The sequence below is a fragment of the Zingiber officinale genome, chromosome 8B, assembly GCF_018446385.1.
Source record: "Zingiber officinale cultivar Zhangliang chromosome 8B, Zo_v1.1, whole genome shotgun sequence".
Lineage (NCBI taxonomy): Eukaryota > Viridiplantae > Streptophyta > Magnoliopsida > Zingiberales > Zingiberaceae > Zingiber > Zingiber officinale.
The window spans coordinates 19,954,402-19,974,663 of NC_056001.1; the positions used below are offsets into that span (position 1 = coordinate 19,954,402).

Consider the following 20,262-nt stretch of genomic DNA (forward strand, 5'->3'; position numbering starts at 1 on the left):
ATTTGTTTACCCTAACTTAACTTGGGTTGCTCACATCAAAAAGGAGGAGATTGTTGGAACCCCAAGGTGTTTTGATGTGATCAAACAAGTTAAGTTAGGTCATGTTTGGTTTAACCCTTGTGTCTAAGTGTGCAGGAGTTTAGGAGCACAGGAAGTTGAGCGGAAGACGCGGCTAGCGAGAATGATGGCACGGGGAAAGAGTCGATGGGCTCGGTGCGTCCGAGGGATGAGGTACCGCGGAAGAGTACACCAGTGGACAAGAAGAACGCACGCGGCGTTCGAGGGACGAGAAACCGGGGAGGAAGACTGCTCAAGGAGAAGGTCGGAACTTGGATTCGGGTGAACCCTTTTTCGGATGATCGAGATCGCCCAAGCAAGCAAAACCGGAGCGGAAGACCCGAATTGAGGCGAGCTGAACTAGAGCAGAGGGCCCGGACTGAAAAAGTCAATACTATTGACTTTCTTGGTCCGGGCGCCCGGACCTGGATTTTATCCAGATCACGGTCAAACGTGATCTATGCAAAAAGGGATAAAGTTTTATCCCCTCATAGGCACCTGGAACCCTTCCAGGCACCCTGACCAAGGCTATAAATATAACCTTGGTCTAAGAAACTGAACAACAACTTGTAATCCATTTCTATTTATTCTACTTTTCTTTGTGTGCTATTAACGCTGTAAGAGGCTACTCCGCCCGAAGGAGAACTTCAGATAGTGCGCTTCATTCTCCTTGGATTAGTAATCTTCTGATTGCAAACCAAGTAACTCTTTTGTGTCTATTTCATGTTTAATTAATCTCTTTATTTTTAATTACAAGTATTCTTAATTTAGTTATAAGTCGAGAAAGGGTTGATTTATTTTTTCAAGACAATTCACCCCTCCCTTCTTGCCGGCCTCCAAAGGGACCCACAATATGTAGATGGCATACTTCTCATTGGAAATGATATCCCTCATCTTCAGTCAGTGAAGACTTGGCTTGAGAATTATTTCTCAATGAAGGGCTTAGGTGAAGTAACCTATATTTTAGACACCAAGATCTATAGAGATAGATCCAGAAGATGACTTGGTCTAAACCAGAGTACATATATTGACAAGGTGCTTAAACGTTTTATTATGCAGAATTTCGAGAAGGGATTCTTGCTGATGTCACATGGTGTGAGTCTTTCGAAGACTCAATGCCCTTCTTCTAAGGAAGAAAGGGAACGCATGGGTAAGATTCCTTATGCATTTGCTATAAGATATATCATGTACGCCATGTTTTGTACTCATCCAGATGCCTCGTATGCATTAAGAATGACGAGAAGATACCAGTCAGATCCAGGTGAAGGTCACTGGACAACAGTCAATAATATTCTTAAGTACTTAAGAAGAACTCAAGATTATTTCTTGATCTTTGGAGGTGATAAAGAGATTGCTGTAAAGGGTTACAGCTGTTGCTGTAAAGGGTTACAGTGGTGCAAGCTTCCAAAATTGACAAGGACGATTCTAGATCGCAGTTAGGGCATGCATTTTACTTAAATGGTGGTCTTGGATATTGGATACTACAATTATTCCATCTCATTCGAGGGATCATCGATATATGAGATATGAGGATATGCAGAGAACTAAACAATGCTAACATTATGGATCCTTTAACCAAGACTTTGGCACCGAGGAAGCATGATAGTCACACTAGGTCAATGGATATTAGATATTTTAGTGATTGACACTAGTGACATAAGGAGATTGTTAGTGTAAGCCCTAAGAGGCAGTCAAGAGTTGATTGACTTAGGACATTTTGTATCATATTTCGTTATTTCATTAGAAGGCAAAGGTTATGGTTATTATATTTATTTCAGTTCAGTGCCGAATGAATAAGTATAATAATGTCCTAAAGTAAAAGGTTCTAATCTACAATATATCAATTGGTTTAATTGATAGTGAGATATTATAGAGAATGCTACTCTAAACTATTCCTAGTCAAGCATTAATATACAAGGACAATATTAATGCGTTGAGACTAGCATGTAAGTCAACGGATGACTTAATCTCACGAGTCATAAATATGAGATATCAGGTTGACACATGGGTGTATATTAGAGAATATATACTGAATGATCTGCCATGAGAATGTTTCATGGATCGTTATATGAGGGTCATAAACATTCTCATGTGACTATTGGTATGAATAGTTCTTAGACCTGAAGTCACTACAGTTCCCTACATAAGGAGTTGTGTACTTTGGTATCGTCAAACATCACCTGTAACAGGGTGGACTATAAAGTCAATCACTAGGTATGCAATAAATTATGCAAAAGGATGTGAGTGATGTAGATGGGATCTATCCCTTCCATATGACTGCAGCGATATCTATGAGTCCCTTGATTAGTAGGACACAAGAATGTATGGTCATACTCAGATGAGTTAATATGAGATATTGAGTTTATTTGTTTAGTGTGTCTACTTAGAGATCAAGAAACACAAAGATTGATAAGAGGATGACACGGTCTATGCCTTATTGATCAATCTAGATATCAAGGATTGAAGGATTGAGTCTTACAAGATAATAGCCACAGAAAGGTTAGGTCGGATCTCGACTTTCTCGTCACTTGGGTAGCAATGATGCATTGCTAGATGCCACTCATTGCTTATGTATCACAAATGTTGATTTGGATACATTGTCAACGTTACGAGAGCCTATTGGGTCACACATAAAGAACATATTAGTTTGGAGATGGGTATTTTAGTTTGACTAAAATACTAAGGATAGTAAGAATAATGGGTAAATCCAAAGTGTTGATGTCATCTAAGTGGTGATTGACACTAGTGCTAGTGGGAGATTGTTAGTAATTAGCCTTAAGAGCCAATTATGAGATGATTAGGTTTTTTGGGTTACTCATTGAGTTAGACTCAAATGAACACACTCATTGGATTGAGTCCAATCCGAATTAGACACATTGGATTAATGGGTTACTCAATGAGTTAGACTTATTGGGTTATTGGATTAATCGTTAATCCAATATAATAATTCAACCCATTAAGAGGAATACAAAGAGACAAAAACATTTGGTATTCATGGAATGAATATAAATAGGCTTTTTGGAATGAATTTTTGAGAAGTTGAGAATGTGATGAGAAAAGTGACTCTTAATCTTCCCTCTTCTTCCTCCTCCTTCCTCCTTGGCCGAATCTTCAAGTTTGGCCGAACTATTTTTCTTGCTAGCACGAGAAGATGGTGCTTCTCCGAAGGCTTCGTTCGTATGACGAACGAAGGATGTGTTCGTGTGGATACCGTAGAGGCGCGGACGCTTGATCGCGCTGAGATCTGCATCCAAAGAAAAAGTTACTGTCGGGATTGTGAAGGGCACGCAACAAAGATATACCTCTCATGTAAAACTTAGTATATGATTGTTTTCTCCTTAGCATGGATCATCTGGAGAGGATCTAGTTAATTTTCCACTGCGCTTAAGCGTGTTTTGCACGCTAGATCCCTACAGAGAAATATATCCATAGCAGTTCACCAGCGACTGGCTTGGCTAACACGGGTAGTGAGTTCAAATACTCCTTCAGCTCCTCCAGCGCTCAATCACATTCAACGTCCTATTCAAATTTTATGGCTCAGCATAGTATCTTGAAAAATGGTAGGCTTCGATCGAATGACTTAAATATGAACCGGGATAGCGCCATGATTCGACCGGTCAGCCTCTGAGCTTCCTTCAAATTTCGAGGCGGAGGCATGTTCTGCAAACCTTGGACTTTGCTCAGATTGGCTTCGATGCCTCGATCGATGATGATGCAGCCCAGGAAGCGACCACTTTTTGCGTCGAATAGGCACTTGCTTGGATTTAGCTTTATTCCGTATGCCCTTAGTGTCCGGTAGGTTTCGTTGATATCTGCGTATAGGTCAGTAGCTCGGAGGGATTTGATGAGTATGCCATCGACGTATACCTCCATATTACGGTCGATCTGCCGTCAAAATATTTTATTCATCAGCCTCTGGTAGGTGGCTCCTGCGTTTTTCAGTCTGAACGACATGACGTTGTAGTAGTATGTTCCGTCGACCGTGATGAAGCTGACCTTCTCTTGGTCCTCGCGGGAGAGCTGCACTTGATGGTATCCCTAATACACGTTGAGCATGCAGACCAGCTCGCAGTCTGCCATCGAGTCCACCAGTTGATCTATCCTGGGCAGCGGATAGAAGTCCTTCGGGCACTTCTTGTTTAAGTCACGGAAATCGATGCAAACCCACCATTTGTTGCCTGGCTTGGAGACCAATACCACATTGGCTAACCAGCTCGGGAATTGGACTTCCCTGATGTGGCCATCCACCAATAGCTTTTCTACCTCCGCCCGGATGATCACGTTCTTCTCCGTGTTGAAATCCCTTTTTCTTTGTTTGACCGGACGAGTGTCCGGTCAGACATGAAGCTCGTGCTGGGCCACGCTTGGGGAGATGCCAGGCAACTCATGTGTTGACCAAGCGAACACATCGTGGTTCTCTTTAAGGCATGCGATCAGCTCTGCCTTCTTCTTCTCTTCCAGGTCGGCAGTCACGAAGGTCGTGGCTTCCGACCGGCTGGGATGGACTTGCACATCCTCCTTTTCTTCATATACAAAGGTGGGAGGTTTTTCGGTAATAACATTTACCTCTAGCTGTGGAGTCTTCCGAGCTGTTTTGGCCTCGGCTCTAACCATCTCCACGTAGCAACGCCGAGCGGCCAGTTGGTCACCCTTGACCTCACCCACCTGGTCGTCCACTGAAAACTTTATCTTCTAGCAGTAAGTGGATATCGCCGCCCGAAATTCGTTGAGGGTCGGTCGGCCCAAAATAACATTGTAGACCGATAGTGCATCCACAACTATAAAGTTGGTGGTCCGGGCCCTCCTTAGCAGCTCCTCTCCTAGTGAGATAGCTAATTTTACCTGGTCGATCAGCAAGACTTCATTGTCCGTGAACCCGTAGAGCGGGGTCGCCATGGGCAGCATTTCACTACGATCGATCAACAGCTGATCGAACGCCTTCTTAAAAATGATATTCACTGAACTCCCAGTGTCGACGAAGGTTCGGTGAATGATGTAGTTGGCGATCACTGCTCGAATGATCAAAGTATCATCATGAGGGATTTTGACCCCTTCTAAATCACCGGGGTCAAAGCTGATCTGAGGCCCTTCGGCCTTCTCCTTGCTGCATCCTACGACATGGATCTCGAACCATCGAGCGTATGACTTTCTGGCCCGGTTGGAGTCACCGTCGGTCGGCCCTCCTACAATCATGCCTATCTCTCCCCGGGAAGTGTTGCTATTGTTTTCCTCTTCCCGGGTGGACAGCCTATTTCGCTCGGCTGGGATCTTGAAGGGATCGATTTCCTCCCTCTGCTGATGGTGGTGGCGCTCGGGCTCCCTTCTCTCTTCTCATCACTCGATCGAGCGGTGGTGATCCCGTCGATCAGCTGACGATGACGATATCCCTTAGGGGTCAGTCGGTTGACGATTGGCGCCGACTGGTGGAATGAACAAAACATGGGCATCCATATCTTTCCCTTTGGCGCCTTGGGCCGACCGGACGCCACATGCTGTACGACATGCGCCCTGGTCTCTTGGTGCATCTGTGTTCCTTTAGGCCTCGGTCCCTTGGGCGGCAGATGGCTACTAGCCAATCGACGCTTGGTAGGCGCCGAATGCTCGGTCGGCGCCTCTTTTCTTCTGTCCGCCTGGGCTTCTTCCACGTTGATGTATTCGTTAGTCTTTTTCAGCATGTGGTCGAAGTTCCGGGGTGGCTTTCTGATGAGCGACCGAAAGAAGTCCCCTTCGGCAAGCCCTTGGGTGAAGGCATTCATCATAGTCTCGAAGGAGACCGAGGGGATATCCACGACCACTTGGTTGAAGCACTGGATGTACGCTCAGAGTGCTTTCTTGGGCCCTTGTTTCAGGGCGAAGAGGCTGACGTTTGTCTTTTGATAGCGTCGACTGCTGGTGAAGTGGTGCTGGAAGGCAGCTCGGAAGTCTTTGAAACTTTGTATTGAGCCATCCGGCAGTCTTCTGAACCAGCGCTGCGCCGATCCGAAGAGAGTCGTGAGAAAAACTCTGCACTTTACTCCGTCCATATACTGGTGCGGTGTAGCCTCATTGTCAAACCGGTCCAGATGATCATCTGGGTCGGTCGTCCCGTTGTATGTCCCGATCGCCAACGGGGTGTAGTGTCGGGGAGAGGGTCTTGTAGGATCTCCTCTAAGAATTACTCGTTGATCCGTTCGGGGGACATGGTGCTTCGGGATGCTTTTCCTTTCCACGCGTCCTGAACAGACCCCTCGTCGGAAGATGATCCCCGCTCTTGATGTGCTTGGGATATCTCCGAGGGGGTTTGAAACAGAGCCCGATAGAAGAGGATCGGCACGGGTGGCGCTTCCCCTTGGGTGCCAGTCGGCCTTCGGTTCTGTTCTCATATGGAGAGTTGCTCTGCTTGGTCCTCTTGCCCCACTAGTCTATCGACCGCCGAGGTTGTAGGTTGCGGTGCTGGCCGATCGGCTATTGCCTATTGTTGTTGCTGCTCCATAATTTTTGCTGCCCGTGCCTGCACGAGCATCTCCAACTCCTCTTGAGTGAGTGTCACGGTGGTTAGTCATCCAGCGTCTTCCATTTCCTCAGCTCAGATTCAGGCGACGTTCCCACAGACGGCGCCAAATATGATCATGTCCGAAAGTCGAAGGGATGGATGCTGGGGATGTAGCACTCTCGCTGACCTCTGGTGGACTTCGCTCCCGCTTGCAACACAAGCAGTGTCAGTGCCGAGCCAGGGAAGGGGTCCCCAGCGATGGCCCTCCGACGCTCAAGTCAGTCTCCGGCGAAGCAAGAAGCAAAGAGAACTGTAGCGCAATAGTAGAAATCGCGAGAAAAGCATACCTCCGCCGATGCTTGGACCCCCTTTATATAGGGCTCCTGTAGCGTGTGTGTACGCTTCTTAAAGCGGGCACACTATCTCAAGCTTTCCCTAAAGAGACATGTCAGTAAAGTGTCCCTGACATAGTACTTTAACGGGTCGAGCATATATCTGAAGTGACAGTGGAAGCTTCTGCGGTATGATCCTCCGTCTGACCATGCCGCCTGTTAGTGACACTAGCTCCCAAAAGGATGTCGGAGGACATCTCGTCGTGTCTGTTGTTTGGGTCGAGCGACATGACCGCTCGACCAGGACTGATATCCCTGCCACACTGAGCGAGATAGCCGCTCGGTCTAAGTGTTATCCGGGTAAAGTGTCATCCATTTGCTAGGCGAGCGGGATGATTGCTCGACCGGAAGTCCACTGTCGAGCCGAGCGAGAGAGCCACTCGGCTGAAAGTCCTCGGTCCGTGTCATCCACTGTTGTGCCGAGCGGCTCTCCCACTTGGCTCGGCTAGCCACTCGACTCAGTTTCTACGCGTCCCTTAAGCGTCAGTTTGATTACTCCGTGCCAGAGACAGTGGGCCTGTGTTTAACCCTCGATCAGGATATGTCCCATTCGATCGGCCAAGCGTCCTGACTCTGACCTCCATTAACCTACACCGTGACAGCGAGACGGGGCCCCTTATCATCACCACATCAATACCTAACTTAGCTTATTTATCATTCATCGAAACCTAAATTAGATTGTTAGTGCAAACTGCACCAACATCTACTTCTCAAATTGTCAATTGCACATTAATTTTCTAAAATATCCCTTTGGTCTCTCTACCCCATTATGATGACCAAGACTCACACAAGGTGGAAATCATTAACTATTCCATGAGACATGGAGATAACCTACATTAAGGATGCATCGACTGTTGTCATTAAAAAGTTAATTATGAATTTAGTGATTCGTGAAAGAAGGAAAGATAGATTATGCATTAAAAAATTGGATGGATTAGTGGAATATGTCCAATTTGGAACCCTTTAGGTGCATGCATTCTGCACAAAATAATTAGTCAATCAACTAATAATGAATAAACTAAGCAGAAGATGCCTAAAGTCAGGTATTTCCCTTTAGATCTTTGTTTTGGTGGCTAATGACGTCTCCTAATTTGAAGCTAGTGAATTTATAACCATTTGAGTGACTTCTATGTGCTGTAGCAAGATGTAAGAAGATTCTCCACTAATTGGAGAGCAATGTTTTCTTTTTTAAATCGCAGTAATAAGAAATTCAGTAACATGTTCCTCGTGTGTAGTTAATTACAGAGACTCCATTATTTAATCTCTTGAAATTTAATGCAGTCTCCTTAATTTATATACATTTTTTCCCATTTCCATTCAGTCCTAAAACAATTTTTAATTCTAATAGGATTAAATTAGTATGGTTTGTTAACTGAGGATTAAATTTATAAACCCTTCTAATTTGTGATGTATGGTGTTTAGTTAATCAACCCTCTTCGTCGATCATATATCGGACACGAAGCAGCAGTAGGCTAGATAGCAATTTGTCCCACATCGAATAAAATAAAAACACTCAAATAAAATACTGACTATAAATTTGAACGGACGGACAATTCAAAGTATGCAGCGTTAGCGTGTAGTGGGCAATGATTGATCAACCCAAGTGCCATGTGGACGAATTCAGTTGTTGCTTTGGGGCTCAATAACGCAAAATGGGGTCGAGCAATCATTGCCCACCACGACCATATCGTTTGATCGAAGCCCAACTTTGGCCATTTACTAAAGGCCGAACTCGTGGATTCGGTACGATCTTTAAAGCGAAAAGAAATGGTAAAATAAGTTAGGTTTAAGAGTGAGGCTTCCGCAATTATTGGCAGGATTAAGCAGATGATTTTTTGGTGGTCGTCGCTTTAGGGAATCTCCATGAAATGACAAACATGGGGCACGTAAGAAAAGATGCTCGGCACTATTGTTTGGGGAGATGTTTCTACGGCTGAGCACTGTGCTCGGGGAGGAGCACAGGACGTTGGAGTGAGGAGAATGAAGGGGGCTCTAACACGTCTCGGCTGGAGAGTGCAGCGCTGAGGCGCATGAGCCACACCTTCACTTTGCTTCGCGGCACTCGTGCCACAGTGCCAGCGCGGGGGGCCCTGCCAGCCCCGATATCCGTGTCGATGTCACAGCAACCACCTTCGCCTTTACTCCACGCCATTTAATTGTGCCTTCATTGAAGAAAAAACAAAGTTGGGGGAAAACGCCTCCGCCATTTACCATCCCCTTCTTTAATGGCCTCCACGTCGTTTTCGCTGCGATAGGAACTGGAACGCGCTGCTCTGCGGTGCTCCCCTTTTTAGGCTATAAAAGTGGCGCCGCGCCTGCGCCTGCGCCTTTCCCCTTCGTCTGTGATTAGAAGAAGAAGAAGAAGGTGGAGCAGTTACTTCCCAAAACCATCCTTTCCCCCACTCTCTCTCTTGTCTGTCTTTATCTCTTTGTTCAATTTCATTCCAAGTTTTTGTTTGTAAAATTAAACTAGGGGAATCGGAGGATCGAGTCGAATATTAAGCAAATAATAATGCTGGAGACAGTGAAATACCTGATCGGCTCCGCCGGCACGAGCGGCTTCGGCTCCAAGTCCACCGGCGAGGAGGTCACCGCCGCCGCCGCCTCTCGCCTCCGCTCGATCACGGCGATCGTTACCGGTGAGTCGTTTAGTGATCCCTAGGACAAGCAGGGAGATGAACGATCGGGACGAGTTCTCGGTATTTGATTTCGATTTAGGTGGTTTCTCACCGTCGGGGCGCAGGGGCGACGTCGGGGATTGGGGCGGAGACGGCTCGAGTGCTGGCGATGCGGGGGGCGAGGCTGGTGCTGCCGGCTAGGAATCTGAAGGCGGCGGAGGAGACGAAGACGCGGATTGCAACTGAGTTTCCCGGCGCTGAGATCGTCGTGCTCCCGCTCGATCTCAGCTCCTTCGCCTCTGTACGATGCTTTGTCTCTCGCTTCCTCGCTCTGCGCCTCCCTCTCAATCTTCTCGTGTACGCCTTCCCTCGATATTTCTTCATAATAAATTCCTATGCTCTGTCCCGTTACTCGCTTTTAAACCGTGGCTCCGTGTCTAACAGAAACAACGCCGGCAAGTTCTCCCACGACTACGCCGTCTCCGAGGACGGCGTCGAGATGACCTTCGCCACCAACTATTTAGGTCGAAGAAACTCATCCCTCCAGCCCTACATTAATTAATCGACATCATATTAATTCATTTTATTTTTGGAATTTTGATTCTTTCAGGCCATTTCTTGCTCACCAAGTTGCTGCTGAATAAGATGGCGGAAACGGCGAGGGAGACGGGGATCCAAGGCCGCATCGTCAACGTCACCTCCGCCATCCACACCTGGTTCTCCGGCGACTCCCTCCATTATCTCGATCTCATCACCGGCCAGAAAGTGTAAAACCATTTAATTTCTTGTGTTAATATTAATAATAATGAATGAAATATTTTTGTTCCTCTTCAGCCCGTACGATGGCACGCGCGTCTACGCACTGTCCAAGCTCGCAAACGTCCTGCACGCGATGGAGTTGACTCTGCGACTCCAGGTTTGAGACCTCCGCCGTTGATTATAACCCTCCCTTCATCATCACATCACATGCTTGACCTTTCTTGGCATTCCTCTCTCTCTCTCAGCAAATGGAAGCGAATGTGACGGCCAACTGCGTCCACCCCGGCATCGTACGCACCGGGCTCACACGCGACCGGGAAGGACTCGTCACAGGTGTCAGCTCCTCCTATTTATCTTCCCCATGATTGATAAAGTTTGATTATCTCAATTCTTCGACTTGTACTACAATATCATGGCAGATTTGGCCTTTTTCCTCATGTCTAAGCTGCTCAAAACCATCCCCCAGGTGAGTCGCTCATTTACGAATGCTAATTGCATCAGACTGAGATTAAGGAATAAGGAGTGTTGCTCCGGCAGGCGGCAGCGACGACCTGCTACGTGGCGGCGCACCCCGGGCTGGAGGGCGTATCGGGGAAGTACTACGCGGACTGCAACGAGGCCTCGCCGTCGACGTCGGCGTGCAGCCGGGAAGAGGCCACGCGGATGTGGCTCGCGTCGGAGGTCATGACGGCTCGGTTCCGGCTGGAGGCGTTGCCTCCTTCGGAGGAAGCGGAGATGTGACCTGTCGGAGGAGGAACGATAGAGGGTTAATATGACCTGCAAAAGAGAAGGATAGTGAAGTACAGTACAAAGTAGCCGCTCCGTGTAAATGTGATGTGAGAGGACGGGATAAGGACGTTACCAGTGCAGCAGCAGTAGTAAGGTTGGTGAATTAATCGCATGGTTAATTCATGTCATAGAATCAACAAGCGACCGTACTGCGATGCCTTTTTTGATATATTTAGTTAATACTTCGTCTACTTTGTTAATCTAGCTAATAGAAAAATGTGGAAACTTGGATCTGTTCTAATCCAGGAGATGATATATCGTATAGGATTCTATCTTGATATTTTTGTTTATTCTCATGCAAACACGAACAGTCTGCAGCAGATTCAGTGTTCGCCCCCTCTCTCTCTCTCTTCCTTGTTAATGAAATTATTATTTACTAATTACTCCTATTCTTCAATGGGCAAGGTTGGAGTCTTTACCTTCATCTCACCGGAGATGTGGGGGGCGTTATCACGTTTTTTACATCAATTATTTACTGCTATTCCTAGCCAAAGGTTTACAAAATACACAAGCAACATGAATGTGTTTTAACATACTTGTGAATACTTGTGAAGACATTGTTGTAGTAATGGTGAAACATGAATGAATAGGCATTATCCAAAAGAGATATGATATAGGCAGCGACGTTTTAACGCGACAAACCACCGCGACCCCGTTGGTAGCCTTCGTGGCATCCTCCACTTCAGCACTCTCTCTCCCTCCCGACAAAGCCTTCGCGTCAATTTTTTCAGCCGAAAATCCCCTGCCCTGACTCCATCCTTCGCCTACAGAAGTCTCCAACCTCGCGAAGCCCTAACTTCTCCACCCTCGCGTTCTCTCTTTCTTGCCCAACATCGCGTTCTCCCTTCCGTTCTCCACCCTCGCGTTCTCAAAGAGAGCCGCGAAGCCCTAACTTCTGTCTTCGCCTGCACAGTCTCCAACCTCGCGAAGCCCTAACTTCTGTCTTTGCTTGCACAGTCTCCAACCTCGCGAAGCCCTAACTTCTGTCTTTGCTTGCACAGTCTCCAACCTCGCGAAGCCCTAACTTCTGTCTTTGCCTGCACAGTCTCCAACCTCGCGAAGCCCTAACTTCTCCACCCTAGCGTTCTCTCTTCCATCCCCCACCCTCGCCTTCTCGAAGATTGGAGCGAAGTAGCAATCTAGTTCTCCCCCCTCGCATTCTCGAACAAGGAGTGAAGCCCTAACTTCTTCGGCCGCAACCAGCCCTAACTTCTTCGGCCGCAACCAGCCCTAACTTCTTCGGCGAAGCACATCAAGTTATAGCAGCAAGGAGCAGTGACTTTGAGTTTAGGTACTCTTTAAGGTAATCAATTTTTTCTCCTTCTTCTTTAATGTTCAAGTTTTAGCTGGGATTAAAATATTTTTTGAAGAACTTGTCTTTTGTATCCAATCTTATGTCTATTTAACCAATCAATATGTATACTATTATTTTCTAAGTTGTTTGGAATATTAATGGCTGTAGACTTTCATAGTAGTTAGATTTGAACTCAAATTAGAGGATGTGGTTAGTACTAGACTTCCATTTTAGTATCTAACCAATCAATCTGTATCTAACTCAATCCAGTCCTTTTTTTAATAGAAAATACAAATATTTTCAAACCTCCTATACAATAGTAGACCAATATATATATATTGAGCTATGATTTCTGCTTTCAGTTCATATTTTTTCATAAAGCTTGGCTCAGCATCTAGCATGATATTATAAATCATAGCTTATGTCATGTTTAATCTCGTGTCATTCCCCTATTTGTTCGTATAGGCATGGAAAATTCACTTGTTCTTTTGGTTGGTTTTTAATAAATGTAGGTGAAGAAAGTGTAATGGAAGAAGCCAAAATTGATTCAAATGAGATAAAGGATAAGAATGACCATGTGGATTAAGACCCATCTACATCTAGTGTAAATGAAGTCAAGCTTCCTGAAATTGGAATGACATTTTCATCTGAAGAAGAAGTTTGTATCTTTTATAATTCCTATGCTCAGAATGTTGGTTTTGGTATTTACAAATTAGGTGGTAGAAATGGAGATGATGGAAAGCAAAAATATTTCTCTATTGGGTGTGCCAAAAATGGTAGGAAAGTATCTCAAGCAAAAAATATTTTATACCCTCAACCTTCTACTAAGACGAATTGCAAAGCTAAGATTAATGTTGCTATCCGAAATGATCAGAACTTTGTGATAACTAGTGTATGCCTTGATCATAATCATATCTTAAGCCCTGGAAAGTCACGACATTTTAGATATAATAAAGTATTGGATTCAGCTACAAAGAGAAAATTGGTATTAAATGATCAAGCTGGAATAACCTTAAGCAAAAGTTTTCAATCTTTTGTAGTTGAGGCTGGAGGCTATGAGAATTTGGCATTTGATGAGAGAAAGTATAGAAATTATATTTCAGAAGCTAGAAGGTTGAGGTTAGGGAATGGAGATGCCGAAGCTTTGAGTAACTATTTTTGTCGCATGCAAAGTAGGAACTCAAACTTTTTTTATGTGCTTGATTTAGATGGTGAATCTCGAATAAAAAATATTTTTTGGGCAGATGCAAGATGTAGAGCTGCATATGATTACTTTTCTGATGTTGTGACTTTTGATACAACCTATTTGACTAATAGTTATAACATGTCATTTGCTCCATTTGCTGGGGTGAATCATCATGGTCAATCAATTTTGTTGGGATGTGGATTATTATCAAGCGAAAACTCAACAACTTTCATATGGTTGTTCAAATCTTGGTTGACATGTATGCTTGGACGTGCTCCAAAGGCTATAATTACAGACCAATGTCGTGCCATGGCAATTGCAATTAAAGAGGTATTTCCGAATTCTCATCATCGTCTGTGTCTTTGGCATATCATGAAGAAACTTCCAGCAAAATTAGGTGGTCATGCTCAATACAAAATGATAAAGAAGCAATTGAAGAACATTGTTTATAACTCGCTTACAATTGATGAGTGTGATGAGAATTAGTTGAAAATGATTGAGGAGTTTAATTTAGAGAACAATGATTGGTTGAAATCTTTGTATGAAGAACGGAATACATGGATACCTGTATGTGTTAAAGATCAATTTTGGGCAGGTATGTCTACATCTCAAAGAAGTGAAAGTATGAATGCATTTTTTGATGACTACGTCCATTCTAAAACATCCTTGAAGCAATTTGTTGAGCAGTATGATAGTGCTTTGAAGAAAAAAATTGAGAATGAAAAACATTTAGATTTTGTTTCTTTTAATTCTATCATGCCAGTTATTCTTGGTCATCCTATTGAAAGACAATTTCAAAATGCCTACACTAACAACTTATTTAAGTTGTTCCAAGATGAAATAAGAGGGTTGATGTTTTGCAATGCCTCTTTGTTGAAAGAAGATGGGGCAACTTTAATATTTGAAGTAGTAGAAACTATGTTAGAAAAAAATGGAGAATCTGTAAGAGAAGTTTCTTTTAGGGTTCATTATACGAAGTTAGATTGCCAATTGAAATGTGTGTGTCGTCTATTTGAGTTTCGAGGAATTTTATGTAGGCATGTGATCAAAGTATTGATAAGAATGAAGGTGATTGAGGTTCCTAAGAATTACATTATTGACCGATGTCGCAAAGATATTAAGCGTGGGTATCAAAGTATCAATAACATCTATGATGATTATGGTTGTGATGGAGAAAGACATCGGTATAATATTCTCACTCCATTAATACAGGAGGTTCAACAACTTGGCGCAAAAAATGACGACAATTTTTCTGTTTTGGTAGAAATCTTGAAAGACGCGAAGGAAAAACTGATTGCAGGTGATCTTGGGCATTCAAGGGTTGAACAACTGAAAAACGTATCTACATCCGGTGCAAAAATGATACATTCTCCATTAAAAGTAAGATCTCGAGGTCGTCCACCCACAAAGAGAAAACAATCAAAGATTGAACAAATTGTGAAAAAAATCAATTGCAAAGGCCTGAAAGAAGGTAAGTGATGCATATAATAGATACCTAAATTAATTGTGTGGCCTTGCTTTAGCTAGTTTAAAATTATTTCTATAAATTAATTGTATGGTCTTGGTTGAAATTGTTGTAGGGAGTTGCTGGTTCTGATCCAAGTAATGTTGGTTTTAGTTACTAGGAGCTGCTAATGCTGCTTGCAATGCTAGCTGTGAGTTCCATCTTTATCAGACCTCCTGCTACATATCAAATTGATTCATATGTTGGTTCTTTTGTTTTATTTATCATTTTTACAACATGGAATCTTACAGATCAAATTCCTGCTTCTACAGATCATGCCATCTCTGATGACTTTTGGAAGAACATGTAATCCTATTTTAGTAGGGAGTTGAAATCTGACTTTTTTTCTCAACGTTATTGGTGGCTATGCTTGTATTTGTTTTCTTCATTTTGTAATCTGAAGTTGAATTGGTGGTCATGCTTGTATTCTTCATTTTGTAATCTAAAGTTGAATTGGTGGTTGTGCTGTGAGTTCCTTATGTTTTATGTACGCTCTGAATTTGAAATTTAAATTCAAGTCTAATTTAACTAGTTATATGGATAAACAAGAATTGGGAAACTATAGCTTGGTATTCATCTTGATACTGAAATGCGTAGTTGGCAAGTATAACAAATTTCAGTCTTTAATATCTGTTATAGATGCCTCCGTTCTATATAATGATCCCTGCTTCTAGTCTTGTTATTTACAACTTGTGATTCCTTGAGCTGTTCTCTATGATCCTATTGTAGACTGTATATACTAGAATCTTGTTTCATAAAAGACAGTTAGCAGCCCTTTTTTTGTTTTGTTTTGTTTTGTTTTCTTTGAAAGACTATAAAATGATACTCTTCTGGTTTGTTAAGTTATTATTTCTTCTGCAATCTGGACATATTGAAATTAATATTCTTGGAAACTACGAATCTGGACATCTAAGTTAATATATACAGGGCTATGTTGAAGCCCAGTATGAAGCCAGTACCTGGTGTCAACTGCGTAACACTAAAGAAGAGCAAGAATGTAAGTCGATGAATTATTATTACTATTTCTTCTGATATCTTGAGAACTTTAAGGTGACTTCATTCTTCATTCTTGAGTCACATGATATCAAAACCTGAGCCATCTACTGTTGCACATGATGACGAAGAGGTCGATGAGGCTAGTGTCGAGCCAACGGACATCAAATTGGTAATGACCCGGGCTGGGGTTCCCAGGTCCAGGGCTGTCAATGCGCTCAAAGCTGCCAAAGGTGTTATCGTCACTGCAATCATGGAACTTACAAATTAGTGCTTGAAGTCTATCTGAGGCAGATCCATCTCGTACCCGAGCTGCAGCCTCCAGTCCGATGACCTACCACAAGGTTTCAACTGCTCAGAATTTCTCCAATTGCAAGTGAAACAATTAATCATGGCAGCGACGTTTTTTCTGAGGATTTGGCTAGTGCCTGCATTGCATCGTTAAGAGCTTCCTGTGGCATATCAGTCATCAGATATGATAAGCAACGACGTGTAAAAATGGTTGGCGAAACCATTGTCCCAACATCAATAAACTGCATGTCACAGTATGTGGTCATTAGATTTTCATGTGCAGTATCAATGTATCTGAATGTAGAAGTTATGGATTTTGAAAGAATGTAAGGAGGCAAACAAGTGCAGGGGCTCATCAATAAGAAAATTTTGTTACTATTAAAGTTCACAATTTTGTATGATAACATACCAATTTTTGTGATCTATAAAAGAATTCTGATGATATAAGATCTTACTTAGATCTACATGGGGGCAATGTTTACTCTGTTCACTGTTATTCCAGAATGTGGTTGCATTGAACAATCCATTTGGTCGCATGCTCCTGCTTAAACCTTCATAGCAGATAAAGAGATAATCTAAGGCCTTCCCAATGTGAAAAAATGGTATCTTTAAAATGCATAATCTTGTTTCTCTAGAGAACCAATTAAGAACACAAGATATTTTCTTCATTTTGTAACCTGAAGTTAAATTGGTTTGTATTTGTTTTCTTCACATTTTAGACTCACAACCTCAAATTAAACGGTGTTTATATTTGAACACTCACCCAAACACACATAAACATTTCAATTAAACAATGCTTCTATTCAAACACTCATTCAAACACTTAGAAACATTTCAATTAAACCAAGTGTACATCCAAAATTACAAACACTTACGGAATAGTATTAAATCATATAAACTAATAAACCAAGTTTACGTCCAAAATTACAAACACTTAGCCAATTACATTACAACACCAACATTACTTAATACTAACTAATCAGACGAACTAACAACACAATTAAGATTACGGCTAAGAGAATCAAGTTCACCATCACTGTTATCCAAATGAATTTCGGTACATCTATTTTTCCCGTATTATGTTCATGAGAAGCATTATATCCACTTTCAATTTTGCCAAATGAACTAGTATCAGTCGTCATCCACTTTTGTCATCCATGTTGGGCACATCTGTAATAGTATCTTTCAAGATTCTTGGTTGATCTAGAAACACACACCGATGTTCTTTGACCGCAATCCCTACACGTTACAGGTTGGAATCTCGTATTGTTGATGCTGCTATAACTTGATGATGTCATGAAATAGCAACCTACTAATCAAAATTTCATTATTAGATTAAAAAAAGTATAACATTCATAGATTAAAGTTTACAATATTTAAATAAGGTTCAATATCTCTAAACTATCACATTCCATACCGCTAAGAGGAACTAATACAACATATAAAGACCAGCAGTAGACTAGCAACCATGAAAGATTTACTATGATGAATCTGTAGGATTTTATATAGAGACTACTAAAGGTTAATTTCATCATTACCTTTCAAACAACCATAGAATAATTTTAAATAAGAAATTTCAAACAAAAATATAACGGAACAAAAACTATATTTTAGGTTTTTCATGGTCTGTTTTATAGATCATATCAGTCATACACAACAAGACTATAGGTTTTCACTTCATGGGATAGACTTAATGCTTGCAAAATCTAGGTGTGTTGGGTATGAAGATTTTTACCCACTAAATCTTATTGAAATTGACCATTAACCTGTGGCTTTTGGTGATGTAAATGCTAAAAATTGATGACTAAATCTCTGCTTTCCCAAAGGGACAGAGGGGGCACATAGCAGGAAAAGAAAAGAATTACCAGAGTGAAGTAGTCTAGGGCTCGAGAGTAGTCCCCTTGGCTTGGAGGTCACAGGCGAGGTCGAGCAAGCGGGCGGCGTCCGATATCTGGAAAGAGAAAAGATAACGCACTAAAGAAGCTTACCAGGGAAGAAGAAGAGGGGAGATCGGGGTCGCCGCAGAAGTTAGGGCTTCACGCCTTGTTCGAGATCGCGAGGTGGGAGAACTGGGTCGCCGCAGAAGGAAGGGAGAACGCGAGGGTGGGGGACGGAAGAGAGAATGCTAGGGTGGAGAAGTTAGGGCTTCGCGAGGTTGGAGACTGTGCAGGCGAAGACAGAAGTCAGGGCTTCGCGGCTCTCTTCGAGAACACGAGGGTGGAGAACGGAAGGGAGAACGCGAGGTTGGGCAAGAAAGAGAGAACACGAGGGTGAAGAAGTTAGGGCTTCGCGAGGTTGGAGACTTCTACAGGCGAAGGATGGAGTTAGGGCAGGGGATTTTCAGCCGAAAAAATTGACGCATAGGCTTTGTCGCAAGGGAGAGAGAGTGCTGAACTGGAGGATGCCACGAAGGCTGCCAACGGGGTCTCGGTGGTCTGTCGCGTTAAAACGTCGCTGCCTATATCATATCTCTATCCAAAAAGTTACTCCTGCAATTTGTAGCATAAGCTCTATGAAACTGTATATATTCATGCATTTTATTCTACAAAGTTAATCTTATCAGTTGTAACATATTTCATTTTTTTAATTTTTTTTAAATTTCTTTTAGTTTCCACTATCTATCCAAACCTTTGGCTCGACTAATCTTGGGATTACTTATCCGATCCAACAAAAAAATTTTATTGGTCATCTGAATAAATTGGAGAAATATACATGGAGATTCATCTTAACGGTCAACATTCTTAGGTCGACTACCTATTATGGAAAAAATATTCTATAATATATTGCAGTTGAGTTTCGAACTCCAGATTTCTTGTTTATCACTAAAGAGCCTAATATATATACACATACAAAAGAATGATACCCTGTACACTCTTACCTGAGTGACAGTGTGCGACATCAAACGTGGACGATATGATCAAAATTAAAATTTTTAATTCATCTCTCATCTGCATGCAACTCTCTTCTCTCTCCTACATGCAAGGTAGGGTTGATTTGTAAAAATCAACACAAAGGTGAAGCTTGTCTTTAAATACTAGCTCGACCAGCTCATTGGAGCTGCACCAACACCAATAGTGGTGTTGGTCAGCACCAATTTGGTGCTGATTTTGGCAAACCTGCACCACTGTTGGTGTTGGTCTTTAAAGACCATCACCAACAGAAGATCGACACTAGGTCTTTAATTGGTGCTAGTTTACATAAATTAGCATCAACAATTAATGTTGGTTTGCGTAAACCAATAGAAGACCAACACCAATGTGGTGCTGATTTGCTCAAACGAGCACCAACGTTGTACAAACCACCACCAATAGTTAGTGATGATTTATACAAATCAACACCAACGTGTTAGTGCTGATTTATACAAATCAACACCAACATGTTAGTGTTGGTCTTTAAATACCAACTCCACCTTACATGCAAGAGAGAGAAGAGAGTTGTATGCAGATGAGAGAGGAAATAAAATTTTGATTTTGGCTGCATTACATCGTCCATGTTGGATGTCGCCCACTATCGTTCAGGTAATAGTGTGTAGGGTATCATTCTTGTGTGTGTGTGTGTGTGTGGAAATGATATCCTAGGCGACTTACCCTACACAACCGTGGGCGACCTCCCACATGGATCATCTGACGTAACCAAAACTGAATTTTTTATTCCACTCACTCATCTGCATGCAATTCTTTTCTCTCTTTTGCATGCAAATCTCTCTCCTGCATGCACTTTGTGCTGGATTGTAAAGTTTGCTAGAGGGGGGGAGGACAAATAGCGATTGTCGAAAATTCTTATCGACCAAATAGTGGAAACAAAAAAGCATAACGCTAACAAAATAAATTTTACTTGGTTCGAAGCTTTCGTCGACTCCTACTCCAAGGCCCGCACTCGTCGAGTGCTTTCATTGGGCAATCACTAA

General features: G+C 42.7%; 1 protein-coding gene across 3 annotated transcripts; it reads left to right on the plus strand.

Annotated features, from left to right (window-relative positions):
• The first annotated feature begins 9,100 nt into the window (after positions 1–9,100).
• On the plus strand, positions 9,101–11,377 carry LOC122017944 (short-chain dehydrogenase TIC 32 B, chloroplastic-like). Of its 3 annotated transcripts, none has more exons than XM_042575667.1 (9): positions 9,105–9,286; positions 9,395–9,560; positions 9,665–9,896; positions 9,984–10,063; positions 10,150–10,306; positions 10,374–10,455; positions 10,544–10,631; positions 10,718–10,764; positions 10,836–11,377. In XM_042575667.1, exons 2-9 carry the CDS (start codon positions 9,434–9,436, stop codon positions 11,037–11,039), a joined length of 1,017 nt encoding a protein of 338 aa, XP_042431601.1. In that variant the 5' UTR covers positions 9,105–9,286; positions 9,395–9,433; the 3' UTR covers positions 11,040–11,377. The 3 variants fall into 3 exon arrangements, with proteins under 3 accessions (XP_042431603.1, XP_042431601.1, XP_042431602.1); XM_042575668.1 differs by having other exon boundaries at positions 9,275–9,294; XM_042575669.1 differs by lacking the exon at positions 10,718–10,764 and having other exon boundaries at positions 9,101–9,560.
• The last annotated feature ends 8,885 nt before the right edge of the window (positions 11,378–20,262 follow it).

Bases quoted from the DNA above. Each gene is read 5' to 3' on its own strand.
- LOC122017944 (XM_042575667.1), top strand. From the start codon at position 9,434: ATGCTGGAGACAGTGAAATACCTGATCGGCTCCGCCGGCACGAGCGGC. The intron at 10,456-10,543 runs GTTTGAGACCTC...TCTCTCTCTCAG, and splicing joins AGTTGACTCTGCGACTCCAG to CAAATGGAAGCGAATGTGAC. The intron at 10,632-10,717 runs GTGTCAGCTCCT...ATATCATGGCAG, and splicing joins CCGGGAAGGACTCGTCACAG to ATTTGGCCTTTTTCCTCATG.